Here is a 24664-nt window from a genome sequence, read left to right on the forward strand (position 1 = left end):
GTGCGATGCAGAACACAAGCACTGAATTGGCCATGGAGAAAGAGGTGTGAGTGTGTGAGAGAGAGGATGGGGGAGAGGGGTCTTTGTTGTGTTTGAGATGTGTGGAGAGAGAGAGAGAGAGAGAGAGCGTACACACACACACACACATACACACACACACACACACACACACACACACACACACACACTTTATCCCCAAACCACCATCAGTACGCAGCCCTGACTCCTTTCCTCTGAGATTTCCCAGCGCTGAGGAGAGAGAGGTTCCTTAGCCTGTAGTTCTGAAGAGCTGGGGTTGGGAGCGTTGCATGGATTAATTCTGTCTTCTGATTTCTCCTCCCCCAGGAAGTTTGTAAAAGAGCAGAAGCAGGTCCAGGAAGAAATTAGTCGCATGTCCTCCAAAGCAATGCTCAAAGTGCAGGAAGACATTAAAGCTTTGAAACAACTTTTGTCAGTCGCCGCCAGTGGATTACAGAGAAACACTCTTAATATTGATAAGCTGAAAGTGGAAACTGCTCAGGTATAAGCAACTCTGATGGGGATCACGTGCTAGCCTAAAGCTAGAAAAAATGATAATATTCCTATCCTCTTGGAAAATGCAGATCTGCTTGCCTAACAGCTGTGCTGGGCAGTCCTTGATTTGAAGCAGCTGAGAACTTTGTTTACCGTACAACTGTAACAGTATAATGTTTGCTGTCCTGAAAGGTTGTTTTCGTTATAAAGAAAACTCATCACTTGGTATCTGGCATTGTATCATATCTTCCCTCTCATGTGCTTTCCCTGTAGAGTTCAATAGGTCTACTCTTTTCCAGCTCCCATCTATTAGGTTTTTGAAGCCTCTGGGCAAAATTTAATTGCAGTGGTCGCCAATTAAGTGCTGTGTCCCCTTGTTTTTCAAAACCCCTGGTCTAAAATTATAGTCTGATTTGTAATCACATCCCATTCCTTTGCGCCCCCCCCCCCAATAATAATGAACATGGTAAAGTTCATCTTTCAGATATTAGCTAATTAAATTATCAGGAATAAATTGTTCAGTGAAACAGGTGTGTCATTTTATTGAACTGCAAGAATTACAAGAGCCATTTTTTCCACCTCATGTTTTTGTAGGAGCTTAAAAATGCTGAAATAGCATTAAGAACACAGAAAACGCCGCCTGGCCTTCAACATGAAAATTCAGCACCAGCAGAGTGAGTACAGCCTTGCATGTCTTGCCCATAATAAGTGTTTTTATATTGCATGTTGTATAGTTAGTCATATATTGTATACAGGTTCAAGACTTATATTGGATATGGGTTTAATATAAAATATGCTTTTGTATCTGCATGGTTGGTTCTCTCAGACTGTCCTGTATCTCATGCTAGAATACTGCACAGGGAAAGTAAACTAAATCCGAATGTATTATTTTGCATCCACAAGCAGAGTATGATAATTGCTATGAACCCTTTGCAGAGATATGCTAGGCACTATTTCTCTTTTGCACATAGTTCTAAGGGATCAGCCTTCTGAGCTTCTTTCAAATAGATACCAAAGGGTGTAATAGTTCGATTCTGGCTGGACTGATTTCTCACTGTAGTGGAAGGTGTTTCCTGAAAAATAATTAGTATTTTTCCTTTTAATTAGGGACATGATTTGAATATGGCTAAAATAATTTAGCTGGGTGGAAAGACAACTTCTTTAAATTGCCTTTTAAAAGAAAAGGTTACTGTAATATGGTAGGCTTTCCCTGGCTTTGTTAACAGGGGGTGTATATAGAATCATGGAATTGTAGAGTTAGAAGGAAGCATGTTCTTCATCTAGTCCAATCCCCTGCAATGCAAGAATCTTTCTCCGAATCTGGGGCTCAAACCCATGAACCTGAAATTAAGAGTCTCACACTCTACTGATTGCAGGAACTCAACTTCTCCTCCCTCACTCGTGATTGAGAGCCGTTAATGTGTACACAGGTTATTTTTTGGGGGGGGGGTTATCTTGCTTTTCAGCAGAAAAAGGCTTCCAGAGCAGCTTATATAATTAAAATTAAGACAGTTCCTGCCCACAGGCTGACCATCTGAAAGACGTGACAAAAAAAGAAAAGGGAATTGGACAGAAGAAAAAGAAAATAAGCGAATTCATGCACCGTTTCTGAAAGTTTAAAATTAGACTTGAATACTTTCTGTAGAGTTCTTTATTCACTTCCGTCATTTAAATGCTCTAAAATATACTTAATTTAGCTACTTCAGGATCTTGGTTGAACAGTTTGAAGTACAACTGCAGCAGTACAGACAACAAATTGAAGAACTGGAAAACCATCTTGCCACCCAAGCAAACAATTCCCATATAACCCCACAAGGTAAAAAGTTAGTGATTTCATCAGTTGCCTTAATTGCCATGTCATACCGTTACTTTTTGCATCTGGCAGACTCGCAGGGATTTGTGTTCAGATGTTGCCAAGGCGGTAGAACCTGTACACCCCGTAGAGTCTGTTTGATTCCAAATTTAGGGCCGAAGATACAGAAGCTAACATAATTGCTGGGATCCATAAGGTGGGTTCACACACCCAGGACAGGGCTGGCACCAAAGCATTATTTTTTTTCTTGCAAACAGCCTTCACATATATGTCCTTTGACTACAGAACCCAAGCATTTTTTTAAAAATCTGAGTGAGATCTCCCAGGATCCCCTTGACCAATGGAGAGAGGCTTAGAGGAGGTTTGAGTCTGTTTACATATTCCACTATTATTTGAGTTCCTGTATCACTACATTGAGGATTTTGTATCATACTTCTCATGTGTGTACATTAGTTGAAATGATGGCCTAAGACTAAACTTCTTCATTCAAAAAGAAATAATCTTGCTGATAAAACATCAAAAGGACTGCTACCTCCATTCTCTGTATGTTTAGAGACGCCTTTTCTTCCCCCATCATATTTTGACAAATCCCCACAGCTTCCTTAATGCGGTGGTGGCTTTATGTGGTAACTTTATGGCAAATTACATGGTTTCACTGTGAATTTATATTGCAATGTGACTTGATTTTCAAATTTCCCTGTTTTACAGATTTATCCATGGCTATGCAGAAAATCTATCAGACATTTGTAGCTTTAGCTGCACAACTTCAATCCGTACATGAAAATGTGAAGGTAAAGATTGCTTTATAATGTAAAATTGTGACATGATTATCTGACTTCTTTATGGTGGGTTAAACCACAGAGCCTAGGACTTGCCGATCAGAAGGTCGGCGGTTCGAATCCCCGCGACGGGGTGAGCTCCCATTGCTCGGTCCCTGCTCCTGCCAACCTAGCAGTTCGAAAGCACATCAAAATGCAAGTAGATAAATAGGTACTGCTCCAGCGGGAACGTAAACGGCGTTTCCGTGTGCTGCTCTGGTTCGCCAGAAGCGGCTTAGTCATGCTGGCCACATGACCCGGAAGCTGTACGCCGGCTCCCTCGGCCAATAAAGCGAGATGAGCGCCGCAACCCCAGAGTCGGCCACGACTGGACCTAATGGTCAGGGGTCACTTTACTTTACCTTACCTTACCTTACCTTACCTTATGTTGATGAATTGTTCTGGCTCCTAGTTCAGACTCCAGTGCCTTTTTACTTCCTGCATTGTTGTATCTTCTTAGATTACTTTCTACTTTTTCTTTTGAAATGGAATATGTTGCTGAAATGTTCCTTGAGGGACTTTAAAGCTAGGAGTTTTTGAAAGTTTTTTTTTCCAAAGGTCAGACAGTCTAGCAGCTGTTTCCTGATGGCTTGCTAAATTCATAATGTGAAGTTTTTAAATTCTGAGAATCATGGGCTTTCAGAGGCACTGTTTCTTTTCATGGTGCTCAAGTTACCAGGTATCATTCAAAATAGTACTTGATAATCTTGAATAGTCTTATTTTTGAAGTGGAGCTGATTCCTGTCTTCATTTATTGTGAGGTAGCCAGATATTTACAGTAGGTGTCACTATACACCTACTAGGCATTTAAATTAGGGAAACCAAGGATTATTTCTGTTGCTAGTACTGTATTCTGTCGCCTGCTGTGTTGATATCTACTGTGAGTTCAGCAAGGGAAATCCTAGCTAGTTTTGTTGTAGAAGCATATTTATAAAAAATTATCTCTTGCCTTTTACAATAAACCAACTCAAGGTGACTTGCAGTAGTAAAACACGATATAACAAATGCAATTAAACCAAAAAGATAAAACAGCAGTCCAGGAGATAAAAGGCCATTAAAACATCTTGCATACTACTTAAATGCCTGAGAAAACAGAATGAACTCTGCCCAGAGTTGACAGCAGGCAAATGGGGGTGGGGGAGTTGCTTATCTGGGTGCCACCACAGAAAAGGCCCTTTCTCTGTTAGTTATTCAGCAGTGCCTGGAGAAGTGCATTTCTCCAGAACCTAAACTGACAAGAAAGTTCATGTAGCAGAAGATAGTGGTGTAGATATTAAGGCTTTAAAGGTCAAAATCACTCCAAACTGAGCCTGGAAACTGGAATATCTAAACCTTAACATTTACTTAATATAATAAGCCACTTTGAGCTTATGAAAATGTAGAATATGTTTTAAAAAACAATACATCCCTAGCATTCTGGTTCCCAGGATCACCTCTTATCTTTAATAACTGCCAATGCCCTTCAGGGCCTGTTTTCCAGTTTGTAGCGTTGCCATTGTAAATGTTAGCTCACTTGGTTAGAGTGTGGTGCTGATAATGCCAAGATTGCAAGTTTGATCCCCGATATTCAATATTCCTGCATTGCAGGGGGGTTGGTCTAGACCGGGCATAGGCAAACTCGGCCCTCCAGGTGTTTTTGAGACTACAACTCCCATCATCCCTGACCACTGGTCCTGTTAGCTAGGGATGATGGGAGTTGTAGTCCCAAAACATCATCAAGTTCCCTTCCAACTCTACAAGTCTGTGATTCTATGGCAAACCTTTGAAAACTGTACGATCAACTAAGATAGCCTTTGCTGTCTTTTTCAGATGCTCAAAGACCAGTATCTTGGTTACAGAAAAACCTTTTTGGGGGATGCTGTGGATGTGTTTGAGGCCAGGCGAACGGAAGCAAAGAAGTGGCAGACGGCCCCGCGTGTTACTACTGGACCGACCCCTTTCAGCAGCATACCAAATGCCGCAGCTGTTGCCATGGCTGCAACACTTACCCAGCAGCAACAGCCTGCTACAGGTCTGAGTGCATTCAAGTTATAGCTTTTAGTGTTAACACAAACGGTAAACTTGTATGATGTTTTATATAAGGTCTTCCTTTGTGTTGGAAATTTAAAAAAAAAATTGTGAGTAACAGTTCATCAAAACGTAGGTAATAGAAAAAGCAGGATAGACTTAGCAATAATTATATACCCAGTATTTAATCTTGTGGTTTTTTATTTGTAGTAGCTTGTTTACTGTATTACTCAACCCTTTCGAATGTGAGTCTTTGTCATCTCTGAATACACGTAGGAGAGCTTATCTCTAAAATTATGACACTATTGTATAAACTTTCAAATTTGTTGGGAAATCCTAATTCAAATTTGTTTTCCATTATAGCACTTTGTAATTTGAAATTATGCCTCAAAAGGTAGACGAATGTAAGGACCATTAAAAATATTAAGAGAGTTGATTAAAGTAGTTCAGAACTGTGTATAGAAATGGGGGGGGGCGTAACTGAGGTGTTGATCAAAGGTGAGCAAAACATGGGTAGAAATTAAACAACTTGAGGGTGGAGATGTTGACTTCTAATTTATAAAATACTCCAATAAGATATCTTATTGACTGACATATGGCAGTCTAGGTGCTTGAAGTGAGAAGCTAGGTGGCTGCTTCTTTTAAAGTGCCTACCTTCCAAGGAGTAGCCGAGTCTAGGGACGCGGGTGGCGCTGTGGGTAAAAGCCTCAGCGCCTAGGGCTTGCCGATCGGAAGGTCGGCGGTTCGAATCCCCGTGGCGGGGTGCGCTCCCGCTGCTCGGTCCCAGCGCCTGCCAACCTAGCAGTTCGAAAGCACCCCCGGGTGCAAGTAGATAAATAGGGACCGCTTACTGGCGGGAAGGTAAACGGCGTTTCCGTGTGCTGCGCTGGCTCGCCAGAGGCAGCTTTGTCACACTGGCCACGTGACCCGGAAGTGTCTCCAGACAGCGCTGGCCCCTGGCCTCTTGAGTGAGATGGGCGCACAACCCCAGAGTCTGTCAAGACTGGCCCGTACGGGAAGGGGTACCTTTACCTTTACCTTTTACCTTCCAAGGAGTTCGGGATCTGCAGGTTGCATTTAGAGAAACTCTGAAACTAGATGACTTTGCCTAATCATGGGTCTGAGCCCAGGTAGCAGTCTCCCTTCTGGACATATCAGAGAGTTTCCTTGGCTCTTGGTGTCCTGTCTCCATCAACCACACCTTTGTGTTTCTGGTGCTGGGCAAAAAGCAACGCAGAGCATTTCTACCTAGAGAGGTATTAAATGAGGTGCTGCTGTTGTAGTATTGGGGTCTACAGGGTATTTCCAGCTTTAACATACAGTTAACTGTTGACAGCTGGATGCTATAATAAGTGAATCCAAATAGAACATGATGAGATCGAAAGGATTGCTACATCCTTCTAGCTTACTATAGCAATGCAATTTATTCTTTCCCTAGAAGTGTGCCGAAGTATGACAACTTTTGAATGCATTCCCCAGTTGTTGTTTTTTTATGGAGGGAGGTTTGAATCTGATCTTTAACTACCATAGTCCTCTAAAACCTTTTCCCAAAGCTGTTGCAGCAATGCTGCCTAAACACTTTGTAAAATAAGGGGAAAGCACTTTACCTGAAGCCTGGTAGGAAACCTCTCTCGGAATCCAAAATATCCTTCCTTGGAAGTGAAATCCATTGATTCAGTGGAGCCTGCTTCCGTAGAAGTGTGTGATGGATTGCTGCAAGTGGGATGGATCCGAAGGACTGTTTAGTTTTGATTTTCTTTTGCACTTCGGTAGCGTAAAGCATAGAACAGAGCTTCTGTGAGTGGGAGGCAGCTGCCTCTTACGGAACAGAAAAGGCACCTTTTGTATCCAACCTTTTGCCTTTTCTTCTAGTACAAAGGCAGTAAGGTAGGGAAGCGAGTATTTGAATTTGTACCATCACTGTAAATTGTATTAGGCCTTGAAAAGAGAAAATTGCAAAAAAGAGAGAGAGAGAGAGAGAGAGAGAGAGGAGGCCATTAATTTGGAGGTGCAGCTGATAATGTTATAGCAGTGTATCCTAAATGGTATAGCTGTAGATAACTGTGAATATTGAAAGTGTCGACGGAATTTGGAAGGGCCATAGCTCAGTGCATACGCTTGGCATGCAGAGGTTCTAAGTTCAATAAAGGTTGAGGTTTTTGGGCAGCAGGGTTAGTAAAGCCTCAGACACTGGAGACTCGCTGCCAGCCACAGCCATTTGGAGCATTGGTTCATAAATGGCGGCTGTGTGGTTTTCCATCAAAAGTAGCCAAGAGGTTGCAAAAGGTATTGCTCATTCTATGAACTAACTGGCTGTCTTCTTCGATTTGTGTTAAAGAATATTCTGTAACTTAAATGTTAGTGAGGTCTGGTATTTGTGAAGATTCTTGTATTTATGACATAGGGGAGTTTCCCAGGAATAGAAAAGTAAACTTCCCTGAAGTATGGCAGCAGAGGCCATAGGGTTGGTTTTGTTTTTTACAATCACGCTCCTTTCAGAAGTCAAACATTCAGTGTTAATGAGTTTTGCCAGCTCTAGAATATTTTCTTAACTGGAAACAAATGCCTGTGAAATGGTTGACTAGCTGGGAATAATGGTGACTGCTCCACTGTAGCAGAGCGCCTCACATTCTGCTCAGCACAGGTTGTATTAAAGCTGTTTAGCCTAGGTAAAGTAGGAATTAAAATAATTAATTTATTGTCTCCTTTGATAGCTGTGTCATCAAGACGTTTTCAGGTAAAAATAGTTTAGTGTAGTTACTGCCTTAAGTGTGTGTTGCTACTGACTAAGCAATCAAGATTTGATTGGCTTACCTAAAAAGCACTTTGCCTTGCTGTGTTCCAACACCTTCTAGCACCTAAAGTTTTAGGGATACCCTAACATGTTACTGTCCAGATGCTGTTGGGCTCATCTATCTCCTGGTCAATTATGTCGGGACTTGTAGTCCAGCAACATCCGGAGAGCACAGCATTGGCTACCCTGGTTTGTTGTGTCATTTGACTCTGCAAAGGGTGCAATCGCTGGAAATATTCGCTGGAATGAATGCCTGTCCAAATCATAACACTTCATAGGACCCTGTGCTTGAGCTAGTTGTGTAGTTAAAATCCAATGCCTTTCCACAAATTGAAACTAAGCTAGGGTTAATTCACTTTATTTTGAAATAGGCTTAGGCAATTTTGGTTGCACCTTTTATTGTCAGTACGAAGAGACTTGAGCAATGATATCTTGCAAACCTGGTAGGGAGCGTTGCTGATGTTTACCGTAAACGGGCTCTTAGTAGTGAGCTCTATTTATTTAAACTAAAATTGCTCCTTAGGAGAAAAGTATATAATTTTTAAAAAATATAATGCAGGTAATTATAGTTTAAAATATTTCATAACATGTGATCCAAAGGTGACAATGTTTACTTACGTGTTTTGGCATGGACTATCTCTAGTGTTACCTAAGTTATGTACGCCTAACTTTTAAATGAGAAGTTATTTGGTTTTCTGGCAGAGTCGCATTAATTCGAGATTGCCATTAAGTTGAAAGTTTGTCAGCTTTAACTATGAAATCCTCCCCCCCCCCCGGTAACTTGAATATAGGTCTGTTTTGAACTATTTTAAAAATCTAGAGCATGCTTTTTATGCAAGCTTGGCTTGGGGGACTTTGGTGTCATCAAACTGTTTAAAGGTCTTCCACCAATGGTGCCTCCTGGGATGGAAAACTGAGACACTTCCTTTAAAAGAGAACACTGGACACTTTTTTTGTTAGAAGCCTAACTTACTTTGGATTGGAATTTTTTAAAGGAGCTGCTAGGTAGAGAGTATATCAATTTGTTTACATCTAGTTTTTATCTGTCAATGCAATGCTTGTTCTATGAAAAGAATAAAATGTTAGATCCTGGCTAAATTAGTTGAACTTTGTTCCCACTGAAATTGGTGGGATAAATTAGTCAAGACTTTCCTTACTTCCTACTCCTTTCAGTAGAAATTATGTTCAACTGGCTTGGTCTGGATCTGACCCAAAATCTTTAGTTTGTGTATACTTGGAATACAGAAAGAACCTCAACTTGCCAAATAAGTGCTAAGTACTAATTGCAAGTTCACAACTCTAGTTGCCCTTTACAGCATAATTCTACCTTGAATATAACAACCTCATTTTTGCATTGGATCACCTAAGGTCTGGAGATGTTCCTTTCAAAAGATGCAATGCAGAACAGTGCCTTTTGCTTGATATTTGGCTATCTGTTTAATTAGCAGTTGTGAGAACTTGAATCTCAAGTGTTTGTATATTTACAAGGCCAGAAGGGGACCATGAACACTGTCTGATTTGTACAATACAGCCTAAAAATTGTCACCAACTATTTTCTTTTCTTTCCAAATGGCAGTCATGGTAGATGAATGTACTGTAATGCAATAACCAGGCAAAAGAACTTGACAAATTTTAATTGGGAAGATCAATATCCAAAAAGGAAAATTGAGAACCCCTAGAATCCTGAGTAGCTTTTGATAATTAAAAAAAACCTTGCTGGTAATTATATTGCCAGTTGTCCTTTACTAGCATGCATTAGAGTCATTGCAGGAATACACAAATATGAAGACGCAGGCACAGTATTTGAACTTGTCAAATCCTTCAAGTTTAACTAATGCACTGTTTGCTGTGCTTAAGGGTAGGAATGCTGACTGTACTGTGAAAACTGTTAAGTAGCTTTTTATAAGTTACGAAATTAACCTCCAGATATTTTGTTATAACTTATTTATAATGAGGGGCTAGTACATAGTTCCCTCCCCACCCCACCCCACCCAGGACAATGGGTTAAAAATATCCATTTAATCTTGGCATATAAGCATGGATTTTGGCAGGGTGCATATGTAGGGAAACCACTGTCTCTAATCTTCTAAATGATGTTAGAAATTTCTGAATCTGAAATCTTGAATGTATTGGTTAAGGTACACACCTGTGCCTTTTCTGTAAATGTTTATTTAAGCAGGCAAAATGGTTGTAAATGTAGCAAAGTTCTAACAACTCAGTAACTATCATTTTTTTGTGTGAACCAGTTTTAATTGTCATGTTTTGACTTGCTCTAAAATGATCAATAAATTTAATAAAACAAAGTCATTGTCTTGTGTTTTATCAACTTGTTTCACTTTGTTTTTGGTGGGTTGTTTTTTAAAAAAGAACTTGGATAAAATACTCAAATGAGTATTTAATATCAGACATTTGTAACGTGGTAATTTTAACCATGTTCCTATAAAACTTGATTTTTAAAGAATCACTTCTAGCTGCTTATAGGATATTCAGATATAATTCCAGCAAGGAGCAGAAATTCTAACTTACATGCTGAGTTGTCATAATATCATGGTTTCATGCTGTGGCGTAATATGCTAGGCTTACGAGTAGTTTCATCTTGTATTGCATTTCGTATCTTAAGAAATTACTGATTCAGATGCTAAGATAGTTTGGGGAGGAATTATAATGAAAGTCTGGGTGCTTCAGAAAGCGTTTGTTAAGCTGTGATTATTTACTCTCTTTAATGGAAGGGTTTACGTCATGGATCTCTGTTGCGAAAGAGTAAGGCAAGTTTTGTTTTCATTTTTTTTTTACACCAGGGCCACAGCCGTCTCTGGGAGTTAGTTTTGGAACGCCATTCGGTTCAGGTATTGGCACTGGCTTGCAATCAAGTGGCTTAGGGTCTTCAAGCCTTGGAGGTACACTTTAACTTTTTCTAATGTTTCACTGAATTACTACTATACAGCACTTCCTGAGTTGGACTAGGCAGCACACGTCACCCGTAGAACTAAATTCTTAAATGTCTTATGCTAAATAAGCAAGATCAAGCCCCGTAATCCACATGAATTGATACAAAAGCACCACCAGCCTCTGGTTCTGTACTCTCAACTTCCCATTTTGGGTTAGAAAGTCTATTGCAATTGTAAGCACCCATTGAGAGAGTGGGACAAATCTACCTTTCTAGTCCTTATTTCCCTATTCTCAGCCAAGATGATTCATTTGCGTTGCCATCTCCATCATGCACCTTTCCACTTAATCTGCCCTGATCTCTGCTCATTTGGGCATCTGTTTGATAGTGTGAGATCACCAAGACTTTATCCTTCTTAGAATACATCAAGGCATCTCATCTAAACCACTTCTATTTAAACAGACATTTTGTGGGATAGAGATGACTGGTTGCCTAAATGTATATTTAGGCTTCTGTTCTTTTGTGTTTGCACATAGATATGCTTCTATTATTTGACATGTGCCTTGATCGTAGGGAATAGGGTGCATTTGGAACCTAAATTAGTGCACGGTTCACAAAAATATAATTTCACTGTTGTCGGTACCAGCTTTTTGGCCTATTCTGTTAATTTGTTTTAGGATCTATTCTGGGAATTGGCTGATACAGCACGCACTTCATCCCCTGTTGCTGATACGCACAGAGAGGTGTTCCATTTTCCTTTATGCCTGAGCAACCATCAGGTTGATAGATCTCTGCGGATACTGTAGAATAGCCACAGCAAAACTCCATGTCAAGCACGTGTTGCTAAACTGTTGCATTGGCAAATTTCCCTGGAAGAAATGACCCCTTTGCCATCTCCTGGTCTTTAAAGTCTGCACACATTCTGTGCGTGTAAATACAAGTTATTGTGTGAGTGTGTGCAGGAAATCCATGGAGAAAAGGAGAATAAACCTAAAGCTGTCAGAAATGCAACAAGAAGTGTTGGTGAAGATACCCCACCATATAAAGGAGCTGAGATTAGCTGCAAGAATAGGCTAGCAAACCGAGAGGTGCAAAAAGCATTGTTAAAGGATATCAAATCTTTTTAAACTCGCATGAACTGCAGCGTACTTCTTTGCCATTTGTGTTAGGTTTCGGTCATGATTCTCCCTTCACCTCCCGTTTCCAGAAATGGAGGTGTAAGCGCAGCTCTCTGTAGTTTCTGAGTATACATATTCCTGTTGCTCAGTAAACTACCAGTCCTATGTGGTGGGGGCAAGTGGAGTGTGAAACCGGCCTTCCTGAAGAGTCTTGCCAGGTTATTGCTATTTCCAGCAATGGGAGATGCTCCACCCATTTATTGCCCTAAGTGGAAGTGTGGGAGTTGAGATGCAAGACTTCCTTTCCAGCCATGTTTGGGGAAGAAGGTGGGCGTTTTATTGCCTCCTTAGTAAGAAGGCTGATGATACCTTATGCATGCTTGCTTGAAAGCAGGTCTGCTGAAATCATAGCAGTATTCTATTTTCTTACAAGTAAATTCTATAAGTGGGGGTAGAACCCTTGTCTCCCAAAGCAGAAAGTTGCTACAGCAATAATTGGAGGGAATCTTACTTGTTATTTACTCAACCTTGGGTTTGACAAGAATGCCACACTACCTTCTGTGTCTGCCACCAAATGTCTAGTCCAACCCACAGCCTTCTACAATCACATCCAGGTTTGACAAAGTTAGTCCTTTAACTTAATCAGTTGAACCTACTATGCATCTCGTTTCCCTAACTTCCCTAATCTATTAAGAGCAATTGAAGAATGTGTGTCTGCCTGCAGACTTTTCTATTTAATCAGACTTAATAATGAAGTCTTGTGCAGATAAACCCCCTTTTTAACCTTCCCATGGCAGTTCAATAACAATAGCTCCAATGCTGCAGAGCATATGTTGAAGAGACATTGTGGAAGGCCAATTCTTGAAAGCAATCTAGCCCTGTGTGTATCTTAACGTGTGTTCCCTGTCTTCACTATTGTTCCACTAGGGTTTGGAAGTAGCTCTGCTTTTGGAAGCACTGGCACGGGTGCACCATCTTTTGGATTTGGAGCTACAAATAAGCCTTCAGGAAGCCTTAGTGCAGGTTTGTTCTGTTCTGAGTGTTAAGGTATTATAAGTTAGCAATACCTAACGCATGGCATCCACCTTAGTCGTTGCATTCAAATCTTCTGTTTGCGGAAATTATAGTTTTCAGAATGATATTGGAAGGATAATTTAGTAGATTAGAAAAGTGTTTTTCATTTCCTTCTCGCAAGCTCAGTAGTGCGAATCCATAGGCCCTTCCAAGGGAATTTTGGGCTTGCTTTTCTCAAACACTGTCTCTATCAATGCTGCATAGCAAATCTTTCAAAAATGAGGAAAACGGCATTGTAGGGTATGATACGATAGATTTGCTACTTAAAAGGAAGAAGTCATTTCAGCAGCTTTATAGAGACATGGTGATGAGCTAGCTATAGATGCAGCCATACCTTTCGTTGGAATGCAATTTTGCATACTAGCTTGTTTCAAAAGCACCAATTTCTGCCAGCTCATTTAATGCTAACTAATCTAAACCAGTTATTTCTCCAAACCACTTGCACACGTTTCAGTGAAGCTTTGGCAATTGTTTTATGCCTCTTAATTGCAGTTAGGCAGTAACTTTGTAAGTTTACTTTTGAGAAAAGCAAATCCATATCTATTCTGGGTGCATGTGACTAGCTGTATGATGGTTCATATTCTAGCCTTTGCACATTAAAAGTACCTGCTGCACTTTTGGAGATAAAATTAAGAGTTGTACCTAATACGTTTCCCAAACTGGGTACCCCTTAGGGTGGGTAAGGTCAGGTTTTTGGATTATGTAGTTTTTACGTACAAACCACTTAAATACAAAAGTAGCCCTATTGGAATATTCTTAAGAACTTAACTGCACCTGCAGAATCAACTACCCTCACTATAGACTCTTCCTCCCTGCCCCACTGAATGGCTATCACCATCAACTCATGGTTGCAATGTTAATTGGATTCCCAGCTTAATTATTAGCTTCCTTGGATGGGTTTAACGTTAGTGTGGAATTGAAAGCGCTTAGCAACTATTGACAATATGTGCAAGGAACTTTTTCTCATCAGGTAGCTTCATAGACTTGCTCCTCACTTCATGTTATTGATTTATTTACCGTTAGAATATTTCTAATCCGTCCTTCATTTAAAAGCTTTCCAGGGTGGTGTGCAGAAGGGTGAATAAAATCAATTTTCACAACATACAAATAGAATTTCAAGCCAACCAGTAAATGTAACGAAGTAAAACAAAGCTAAAAACAGAATACCACACAAGTCCAAAAACCATTTAAAATGCCCTAGGCAAATGGGAAAGGCTTCACTGAAAACCATGTAATATCAGTGCCAAATGTTCTAGAGTGGCACTCTGACAACCTCCTTTGTGAAAGCATAACATACCTCTGCTAAAGATGGTTCTATCCAGATTTAGTGTTTCTCTTAAGTATCTTAGTTTTTCAGGACATGCCAGGTCCTGTTTTCTGGACTCGTTGGAAAGGAAGAGAGCTTCTCTTCATGGTAGAAGGGTTCTATTGTGCTGCTTCATTTAACACCTGGTTCTCTCTAGAAGCAGCACATAAGGCCTAAGGTTTCTTAGTCCCAGTTACTGGGATAAGAAGGGCTTCTGTTTCTTGTTTTTCTAAATTGAGCAGTTGCCATTCCTTTTCTCTTGTCTGGTCAGATATACTTGTATATGCAGGTGATCCCAGTGTCTGGCTCAGGGGCACAATATGTAATTGGCTCTGCCCCCTGAGCTGCCAATTCCCATTTGGCATGACCACCCCACCTGGCTCCAGGTGGTGTACCTGTCAGTTCTAGTGAAGAAAAGAAAAAAGTAGATCCCATAAGCCCTGGCGTCTGTCCATGCCTGGTTTAAAGAACCAGAACTTGCTTATGACCTGCCTGAAATTTATTCCACAGCTTCAGTACAATAGATTGTCCCTAGCTGCCTTGGCTAGGAGACTGATGTGATCACAGCGTCTCTCACGTTCAACTATTTTCCCCTCCTCTACAAGGCTTTGGCAGTTCGAGCACATCTGGGTTTAACTTCAGCAATCCTGGCATCACGGCATCTGCTGGCCTGACTTTTGGGGTGTCCAACCCAGCCTCTGCAAGTTTTGGCACAGGAGGACAGCTTCTTCAGCTGAAGAAACCCCCAGCTGGGAACAAGAGGGGGAAAAGATAAATGTGAAAAGGGGGGGGGAGGGCTAGGGTCAGAGAAAAGGGACAACTCATTGGCATAAGTCATCTTGGGGGGAAATCTATTTTTTTAAGCTGATATATAGTAGGTGCTCTGTGTCCTTGGAGATTTATAACATTTTGCTACTTCTTCCCATTCTGGATTATAAAACGTAATTGTAACAAACAGCTATTTTTTGGGTGACTCAGAACTCGTGTAAGAATCCTTTTTTGTGGGGGGGGGATCATAGTTTTTAGATATGCACTTCATTATTAAGAAACTGTGTAAAACCATCTATTTAACCTAAGATTAGTAACAGGATATTTTTGTTAATATGCTTTAAACCATATAGAGAGATGCATATTTGGTTTCCTTGTACAGGTAAAGTATATTCTAGTACAAATGCTTGAGTCCATGTCTTCTGTTTCTTGATATGGCCTTTTAAAGAACATCAGGGTGGTTTTGTGAATATGTGTGTAAATATATACAGTATAAACGCACACTCGGATATGTATATGGGTACATACCATGCATTTCAGACCTTGTCTTGTAAGACAGAACGTTTTCAAGTTTGTGTTTTGGGTTCTTTCTCCCCTCCCATGTTGTGGCAGCATATTGGAAAACCAGCTGTAACATTTACTAATGCATGTGAGACACTGTGGGCTGTTTTATCTGTTTTCCATTTCTGTTTTGTTTTCCATTCAGTGCTTTAAAATGAACTGGATGTTCAATGTAAACGTTCTCAGACCGGTTTGGTTCTCAGCTGTGACGATGTGTCTTTGCTGTACAGTTGTTCAACTGCAGCCATGCGAACTAGAGGGCTTCAGGTAGATTTTTGGAGAGCTGATGACTGATTAGTGCATTCTGAAACAGCCTTAGTTTTCACAAACAGCTCACACAAGCAGTGTGGTCTCGCAAGAAGAATACATGGGAGTGATACTGCAGGTGCTTCCCAAAGGATGCTTTGAGGATGCAGAAATGTCTGCCCATAAAAATCAGTGTGCTGCTCTCCCATGTTGGGCTGTTCACATGAGCAGGCCGTGTGCACGAGTGGTTTGCATAAGACGGGGCTGTTTTGGAACAGATGGGTCCACTTAAACTTAGGGCTCACTTCCATCCTAAAGCAGACAGACTCTGCTTCTCTCGTCATTCTGCATGAATTGATGCTTAGGCATGGTAAGAGGCTATGAAGGGTCGATCACAGCAGGACACTTGAGAGTAAACTACAATATTTGACACAATTACAATAGTAATAGCCTTGCATTAGTTGAGCTGCATCTCCAGCTCAGTGAATGTTTTAAAACAGAAACAACAGGAACATGTATTGCCTTAAATGAGGGACTACAGTCATAGTCCTTGAACTGTGTTGCCAGCACAGACCCCATTCACTTCACTGGGGCTTGTGCTAGGCCATCTCTTTTGAGGGCCGGGCTGTAAATTAGCCCATCAGATCATTGCTCTGTGTGTGTGTGTTTGTGCGCGCGTGTTTGTGTACAGAATTTTTGTGAGGTCTAGCCTTTTTACACAAAGAATATTTTGTATATAACTCCAAGCAGATATTCGTAGTTCTCATCTAGGCACCTTTAAAAACAAAAAGATAAGTCGTGCACGTATGTATTCTCTGGTTTTGAAGTTGGTTGCTTTCAGGCATTACTATTTTTGTAAGTTCTGCCAGCGTTTTTTGTCTTGGTGCAACAGCAAGTCATCTGGCAAATGTGTGAGTCCTGAGTGTGATGCATTCAGAAGTAAGGGGAACAGCTTACTTAACACAAGTCTTTTCACCTTTATATATGAAGTATGGGCCATTTTTCTTTTGGAAGGAGGAGGAAATTAAACTTAACAGAATTAAGGAAAACTTAAAAACAAATTTCAGGTCACAGTTCTGTTTTGAATTTGTATTTGGGCTCCAGCAAAAAAGATGTGCAAACTTGGATGTATGTTAACTGCTTTTTACAATATTAAAATGTTAAAATTTCTTTGTATATAATTTGTGAACCTATTTTTTTAACTGTGTTGTCTTTGTCCATATGTGCATCTTTTCTGTTCTACAAATAATAAAACGGATTGAAGTGTGATGTGTCAATAATACTTGCATTTATTTCTGGATGGTGTTTTCATTCCTCCTGGGCTGTGATCCCCCACACATGATATTGTGCTCAGTGGAATATCGGTGCTGCTGATTCAAACAATATGTTTTCTGTTACATAAGAACAACCCTGAGCGTTTCCCAGTATGCATTTGTATGGCCAGTGTAACATATGAACCAATCCAATCCCTGGATTTAACCAGCAGCAATTCCTTTCAATTCAATTATTTTCTACACCACCCTTCTGAGGATCATAGAGCAGTTCACAGGATTAAAAACGCAAAATACATAACAGTAACAAAAACAATACACGCATCCCCAACAGTTTAAAAGGCCATAGATTCACCAAAGGCCTGGTTATAGAGAAAAGTTTTGGCCTGGCACCTAAAGGCATATAATGAAGACGCCAGCCGAACCTCCCTGGGGAGAGCATTACACAAATCGGGAGCCACTGCAGAAAAGTCCCCGTTCTTGTGTTGCTGCCCTCCCAACCTCTCATGGGGGAGTCACATGAAGAAGGACCTCAGGTGATAAACACAGAGTCTGGGTCTGTTCATATGAGGAGAGGCAGTCCTTGAGGCATTGTGGTCCTGAGCCTTTAAAAGGCTTTATAAGCCTCGATCACAATGGACAGAAAAATGAACTGTCGTCGTACTTGGAGCTGCTGGTGTTCTTTGTCCATTATATTCACGTCTGCAATTGTGTTGCTGAAGAACACTGGAACTCCTTGAGTGTGGAGAGAACACCCTGAGTCCTCCCTACACTTAGGAACATTTTACTGATTTGGCACTTGGGTTGGATAGGTCCCAATTCAGCATTTAAATATTTTAAAATTTTGACTGACTCAGTACAATTCTAAGCTTCATGTTACTTTTTTTTTTAATTAATTACAGTACAGGGTTGGTATCAGGGATCTGTTAGCTTCTAAGGCATGTCACATCATACCTTACAACCTTTATTTTTTGTCTTCAGCTCAAAACCTGGATAGATGAATTAAAATATTGAGTGATCCATATCATTTGTTGTTTCAACCACTGGCCATTACAAAAGATCATGAAAAAGTTACACTTGATATTGGACGTTTGGTAACTTTAATACCTTGGGTGATAGCTAATTCCCCCCTGAAATGGTTTACAACATATGATAAGGAAATGCGATGTCTTGTACTATTTCTATGTAGTTTGTGCAGGAATTCCATATGGATTGTGTGCTTCAATGGGATACACACTGAACATATTCTCAACAAAGAATACATTAGCCCTTTACCCAGGGCTCTTTGTTTGTTTGTTTTTGCTGAGACACAGCTACCCCCAAAAAACTTATAATTTCTTCTTCTGTTTATGTTTTCTTCTTTTTTAGACCCTCAGTTCAGCAACAAACCTTCAAATAAGTATAACTGGTTTGATAAAGATTGTATTAACTATAAGAAAGAACTTAGAACTTGTCTAAAAGAAGCCTATATTACCAACTCTCAAGGTCTCTGGAAGACTTATTTTGAAATGAAAAAAGCTTTTAAGAACATGCTCCTGGAAAAAAAATCTGAGTTCGCACTAGCCAAATGGTCTAAAATTGTTACTGCATTAGAAATTAAAGATACCAAAACTTTTTGGTCACTACTCTCAATAAAAGATATCATTGATTTCCCTAATATAAGCGATGAGGCTTGGATTTCACATTTTACTGCTGTTTTTTATGATCACCAAGTTTGTAAAAAGGAAAATTTTAAATTTTCTCTGGCAAAAACCACTCAATTTCAAATTACTGTTGAGGAGATGAAAAGAATAATCTTTTCGTTTAAGCAAGGGAAATCACCTGGTATGGATGGCATTCCAATAGACCTGTTGAGATTAGATGTAGAATGGTGGGCCAATAAACTTGTACCGCTTTTTAATTCTATCTATCACTCAGCTCTTGTACCTAAGTCGTGGAACAACTCAATAGTGGTACCGATCTTTAAAAAAGGTGATAGGAATTGCCAAGAGAACTACAGGCCTATAAGTTTGTTACCATGCATAAGTAAAATCTATGCCAAATCTCTGCTTATTAAATTGGAAGAATGGATGCTGACAAAAGGTCTACCTGGTAAAGAGCAGGCTGGTTTTAAGGCAGGCTCGTCAACTCTTGACCAGTGTCTAGTGTTAAGTCATCTTGTGGATAAATATGTCATGAGAAATAAACGAAAACTCTTTGTGGCATTTGTGGATTTAAAAAGTGCCTTTGATTCGGTCGACCGCAATAAACTATGGACTAAACTAGAACACCTTGGTATCGACCCATATCTACTTACACTGATTCAAAGTTTACATTCTAATAACCAAATATATGTTAAAGTATCAAAAGATGGTAGACTTGCAGGTCCTATTCTGAATAATCGAGGAGTTAGGCAAGGCTGTATCTTGGCCCCTACCCTATTTAATTTATTTCTATCTGACCTACCATTATTTCTTCAAAACGCAACCACTCATACTCCTTATTTAAACAATAGCCCACTCTTTTTATTACTTTATGCAGATGATGCTGTAATTATTTCACTCTCTGTTTTGGGTTTAAAAAAATTATTTAAGAGTTTCTCAAACTACTGCTCTCTCAATAATCTCAAAATTAATTATGATAAGACAAAGATTATGCAATTCAGAAAGAGAGGGAACCCAAAAGGCTGTATAATTAATGGACATCTAATACAGGAAGTTAAGCACTTCAATTATCTGGGAATCACATTCAAAAATAATATGAATTGGAATACACATATATGTGCTGCAATAGCTAAGGCCAAAGTGACAGCCCACCATATCAAATCCTATTTTTTTTCTCCAGTAGGAAACAGATTTATTCCAGCTGTATTGCAAGTGATTGACATGAAACTCTGTGCCCAACTTCTATACGGCACACCAGTGTGGATTTCAGGTGACCTCAAGAGGTTGGATAAATTTCACGCATCCCTTTTGAGGTCATTATTAGGACTTGCAAACTCTGTAAAATATGAAACAATATGTTGTGAGCTGGGAATACTGCCTTTATCAGTAAGGGCATGGCTGAGGACCTTGAAATATTGGATCTTCCTCCATTATAGAGCCCTATCCCCTAATACTATACTTTACGATCTTTTAAGTGATAGTGCAATCTACAATCTATCAGTGATTTGTAGGAGAAAACTGGATTCGATAGGGCTCACTCTAACTGATTTTGAAATCTCTGATCCCAAAGATATATGGGAAATTATCAGGAAGACCCTCACAGAAAAAAGTGTTCTCGCCATGCTTGAGGTTGCAAAGCACAGCACCTGCTCTCCTATCCACCTAAATCTCCCTTTGTGTAGAGATTTCCAAAAGGGATACATGACAAATCTGAAGAAACATGAATCGTGTAGGCTGTTTATGTTGGCCAGATTTAACATGTTTCCCTCAGCGGTAGTGAGAGGAAGATACTTAGCTATCCCAGAATCAGAGCGTCTCTGTAAATGCAGAAAACAGGAACCCGATACTCTAGAGCATATATTCTTTTCCTGTGATTTTGGCAGCTATGCCAGAAGACAATTATTTGAGGCCCTAAAATTTAATAGACAGTTTTTTACACAACCAACTGTTCAGGACCTGCTGGCGGACAGCGATGATCAAATTACTTTAATAGCGGCTGAATTTTTAAGTGCTGTCCATGAAGAAAGAATGGGCCATGATAAAGAGACTTAGTAGTTTTTAATGGTAGGTGATGTTGCTGTGTTGTATTATATTATTTATGTACATTGATTTATTTTTTGGAGTTAAGAATAGGACTGGGATAAATTGTGTTCGCTGAGCCCGTATTTTATACAGTCTGTATATGATGTTTGTTTGTTAATGTGAGGTGTGATATGCCTAATAAAGGATTTTGAATTTGAATTTAAACTTATAATTTGTATCTAGATAAGTAAATCAAATGTTTGACTCTTTGTTTCTGTGGTGCTTACGTAGGAATGCCTAGTGGATCAGGTCCAGCTCCTAGTGCATTACCTGTTGCAATGGGAAATATACCAAAGATATTTACAACGGATTATGCATCAGGTAAATTTTGCAACCTTAATGTTGCCGCAGAGATCTTTGCTTTTGCTGCAACACCAAGAAACTCTGCGTGGAATTGTTTCAATTTGGTACCAGGATAAGAAAAACAGGTGTTTGACTTTTATTTCTATGGTGCTTATGCAGGGGTTTCGAGTTCACCAGGTCCGACTCCTGCTGCATCGTGCACTTCAGTAGGATGTTCACCGAACCCATTCACGATGAATACACTAGGTAAATTTGTTAGCCTGTAAGGTGCTGCAACGCTTTGGTTTTTTTGCTGTAGCACAAACACCCCCACCCATAGAAATTGTTTACAATCAGATGTTTGTGTTCTATTTCTGTGTGGCACTTATGCAGGAATTCCAGGCCCAGCACCCAGTGGATCATGTACTTCAATAGGATCTGCACCAAACATATTCTTAATGAAGACTGTCCCAGGTTAGATAATTTCTATGACATTTATGCTCTGGTTCTTACTATGCTTTTCAGCTCAGAGGTAGCTGGTGCAGGAGGGTGAAATCTGAATGGATTTCCACTGTATAAAGTGTTTTACAGGTCTCGTGTTGACTTTCCCCAGAGATAAGGAGGTAGATGTCAGATTACAAAATATTAGCTTGCTGAAATCTGCTTGGCAAACTGTGTAGATAACTGGGGTTTAGGCCTGCACTCATATCAGCCCCAGCAACTATGGCCAGTGGCGAGCAATGAGGGGAGTTGTAATTCAGCAACAACTGGAGGGCTAAATGCTCCCTGCACCTGAGATAACTTTTCTCTAGGTCTTTCCTAGCTAAAGACAACTCTTACCCTACCTGAAGACATGCATTGCCCAGCAAAAGTGGACCACACTCCACTGGTACAGAATATGCTTTGTTTTCCCTCCCACCCAAAAGAGAAAAGTCTGGGCTCAATCCTTGCCACTCCAGCTAAAAGATTTGAGGTGGGATTATTCCCCCACCCCCAAACTTGCTGAGTCTTTGGTCAGGAAGGAAAGCACTGGATTATATGGAATCATACATTTTTTAGAGTGGAAAGGAACTCTGGGGTTCCCCCCCCAAAAAAAACCCCTCTGATCATTATATCCACCTTGCAACCTTCCTTAGCTATCTAATGAAGGAGAATTCACCTTCTTTTGAGGCAGTCCGTCAAACAGCTCTTACAGTTACGACTTTCGCCCAGATTCTCTTACTTGCAATTTCTACCTGTTCAGAACATGTTTCACCACAGGAGGCAAAATGGGCTGTTTACATGCCTTAATCCAGCCACACATTATCATTACCACTAGGTGGCAATAAGTGCCTTGTAGTCCAGTCTCTCCCCCCCCCCCCACTCCAATATCAGTGGAAAGACTTCGGACCTCCTTGCTTTTCTGAACTGATACTACTACTACCAAAGATTTTCTACCCACCATGCAGAACTCCATACTCAGCTCCAATTCAGCAGGCACCTTCTGCTTTTAAGCAAAAATAAATACATTAGGAGCTCCAGCCACTGAATTCCCATACAATATAGGAAGCTGCCTCAATACTGAGTCAGACCATCTATCTCAATATCGTCTGCACTGACACCTGTTCTGCCCTATATATATTTAAAGCAGTATTTAAACAGTCATGACTTCCCAAAAGAATCCTGGGACGTGTAGTTTGTAGTTTGTTAAGGCCGCTGAGAGTTGTTAACAGACCCTTATTCCAAGACTAGTTTAACAATCAATCCCTCTCCACAGAGAACTCTGGGAATTGTAGCTTCGTGAGGAGAATGTGGGTCTTTCTGACAGCTCTCGAACAAGAGTTGCTATTGTTTTGTTTTCTATTTATTTGTGCTCTTGTCTTGTGAATCACCTTGAGAACTTTGGGTGAAAGGTGGTATATAAATTTAATAAATAATGACAAATAATGCGTTCCGGCCTCTCTGGCCCTCAGGACACTCCCCAGGCCACGCCATTCACTGGTCCTGCTTCACCTCCTCCTTGAGTGTTTTTGCTTGGCTGAAATGTGTTATTGACATCTGATAATGCCTCTTTATTGCCCTAATGGAGGGTACAGAGGAGTGGTGTGTGTGTGTGTGTGTGTGTGTGTGTGTGTGTAGAAGCTGGCCTGCTGTAAAAAAAGAAAAGGAAAAAAAGTGAGATTTACATGAATTACTCCTCCCACTTTTGTCTCTAGCCACACCCACCACTGGCATGTGATTCCTGGATGTTTGCTTTTGGAAGGGAAGGTGGCCTAATGCATGAAAATTGTTCCCGATCTCCTGGCCTAAATTGTTTTTTCTCTTTACCTCAGGCATCGTTAAGCGGCGTTCACCAGCGGCACTTAGCACCATCCTAGAAAATGGGGAGGTTACAGCAACAAAATTAAACTAAGGTGCATAGAATTAATCTCCTGGACAAGAAATGGCCGTTCTCTCTCCCCCCCCCCCCCAATGCCTTGATCCTAATACAGCACTGATACCAAGACCAGACTTTGTACCTGTCGTTTTTTCTCAAGAGTTATTACAAAGGTGACCTAGGCTTCTTGATCTGTGATTACATCCCTAACAAAGCTTAAAATGAAGGTAGGGTTGCCAATAACTTCTTGGTACGCTCCTGTGCCTTTAGCAGCAGCTGGTTCTGCAGCAATGGATATCTCTGTGTTATGGGAAGCTTTGCCTGCTAATTCCTGCATCTCAATAAGCTGTTAAAAGATAGCTACAGAGGCAGTTTGAAAAGCTGGCAGTCCAGAACAAAGTCACATGTTGAGCATTTATGTGCAGGCTGTATCCTAGGAAAGAAAGGATAGAGTTATTTGCCTTATCCTGAAAATCCAGAGCAACTGGGTTGCTTTGTGGTAGAACTGCAAGCATTCTCAGAAGGACATGGTTGCCTGAACCCACTTTCTAACTCAAGGCCCACTGAGGTAGCATAGATTTCCTTGGTGTGTGAATTCACCGTTTCACAGACAAATATTTTTCCATCAATGAGTTTTATTTTTTCCACATTCCAGGCAAGTAGGGCGGGGCGACCTTGGGCCAAATGTGGCCCTCCGAGAATATCTGGCTCTCATGACTCTCCCCAGGTGCCACCCTTCCACAGCTACACCTTCCTCCAGCAGTTTTGCCTGACAGGAATGTATTTTTGATTCTTACTTGCCTGGATATAGGCTAGGGAGGGTTGTGTGAGTGTGTGGCCTACTATCCAGAGGTAAAATTTGCATTTGTTGCTCCGCCCACTTTTGCCTTTGGCCTTGTTCGCCACTATCATGTGACCTCTGGAAGGTTGGACTGAAAAAAGTTCCCCAACTCTGACATACACCCGTAATTCATTATTATAAATGTATGAAGATATGTAATTAATCATGTTCTGCACAATGCATCCATAGTTACAGCTTCTTTTTTATGTTGGTTCCAGTGCAATAATAACCGCATACAACTTTTCCTTAAAATTGTATCCTTCCCTCCTTCAATTGTATTTCAT

At 40.4% G+C, this 24664-nt stretch overlaps 1 protein-coding gene across 4 annotated transcripts in view; it reads left to right on the forward strand.

Moving 5' to 3' along the window:
* Nucleotides 1–23590, forward strand: part of NUP58 (nucleoporin 58) — a 37139-nt gene extending 13549 nt beyond the window's left edge. For 2 of the 4 annotated variants that reach the window (XM_053385909.1, XM_053385907.1), the window contains exons 9-19: nucleotides 346–520; nucleotides 1108–1187; nucleotides 2211–2329; nucleotides 3035–3117; nucleotides 4954–5155; nucleotides 10744–10842; nucleotides 12878–12973; nucleotides 21133–21222; nucleotides 21364–21450; nucleotides 21577–21657; nucleotides 23496–23590. In XM_053385909.1, the coding sequence (XP_053241884.1) occupies nucleotides 346–520; nucleotides 1108–1187; nucleotides 2211–2329; nucleotides 3035–3117; nucleotides 4954–5155; nucleotides 10744–10842; nucleotides 12878–12973; nucleotides 21133–21222; nucleotides 21364–21450; nucleotides 21577–21657; nucleotides 23496–23575 (1192 nt within the window). In that variant the 3' untranslated portion in view covers nucleotides 23576–23590. Of the gene's footprint in view, nucleotides 1–345; nucleotides 521–1107; nucleotides 1188–2210; nucleotides 2330–3034; nucleotides 3118–4953; nucleotides 5156–10743; nucleotides 10843–12877; nucleotides 12974–14935; nucleotides 17175–21132; nucleotides 21223–21363; nucleotides 21451–21576; nucleotides 21658–23495 lie in introns of those variants that run through there. The other 2 variants (XM_053385910.1, XM_053385911.1) reach the window with 2 other exon arrangements.
* Nucleotides 23591–24664: the final 1074 nt, after the last annotated feature.

The sequence above is a fragment of the Podarcis raffonei genome, chromosome 4 (assembly GCF_027172205.1).
Source record: "Podarcis raffonei isolate rPodRaf1 chromosome 4, rPodRaf1.pri, whole genome shotgun sequence".
Taxonomy (NCBI): domain Eukaryota; kingdom Metazoa; phylum Chordata; class Lepidosauria; order Squamata; family Lacertidae; genus Podarcis; species Podarcis raffonei.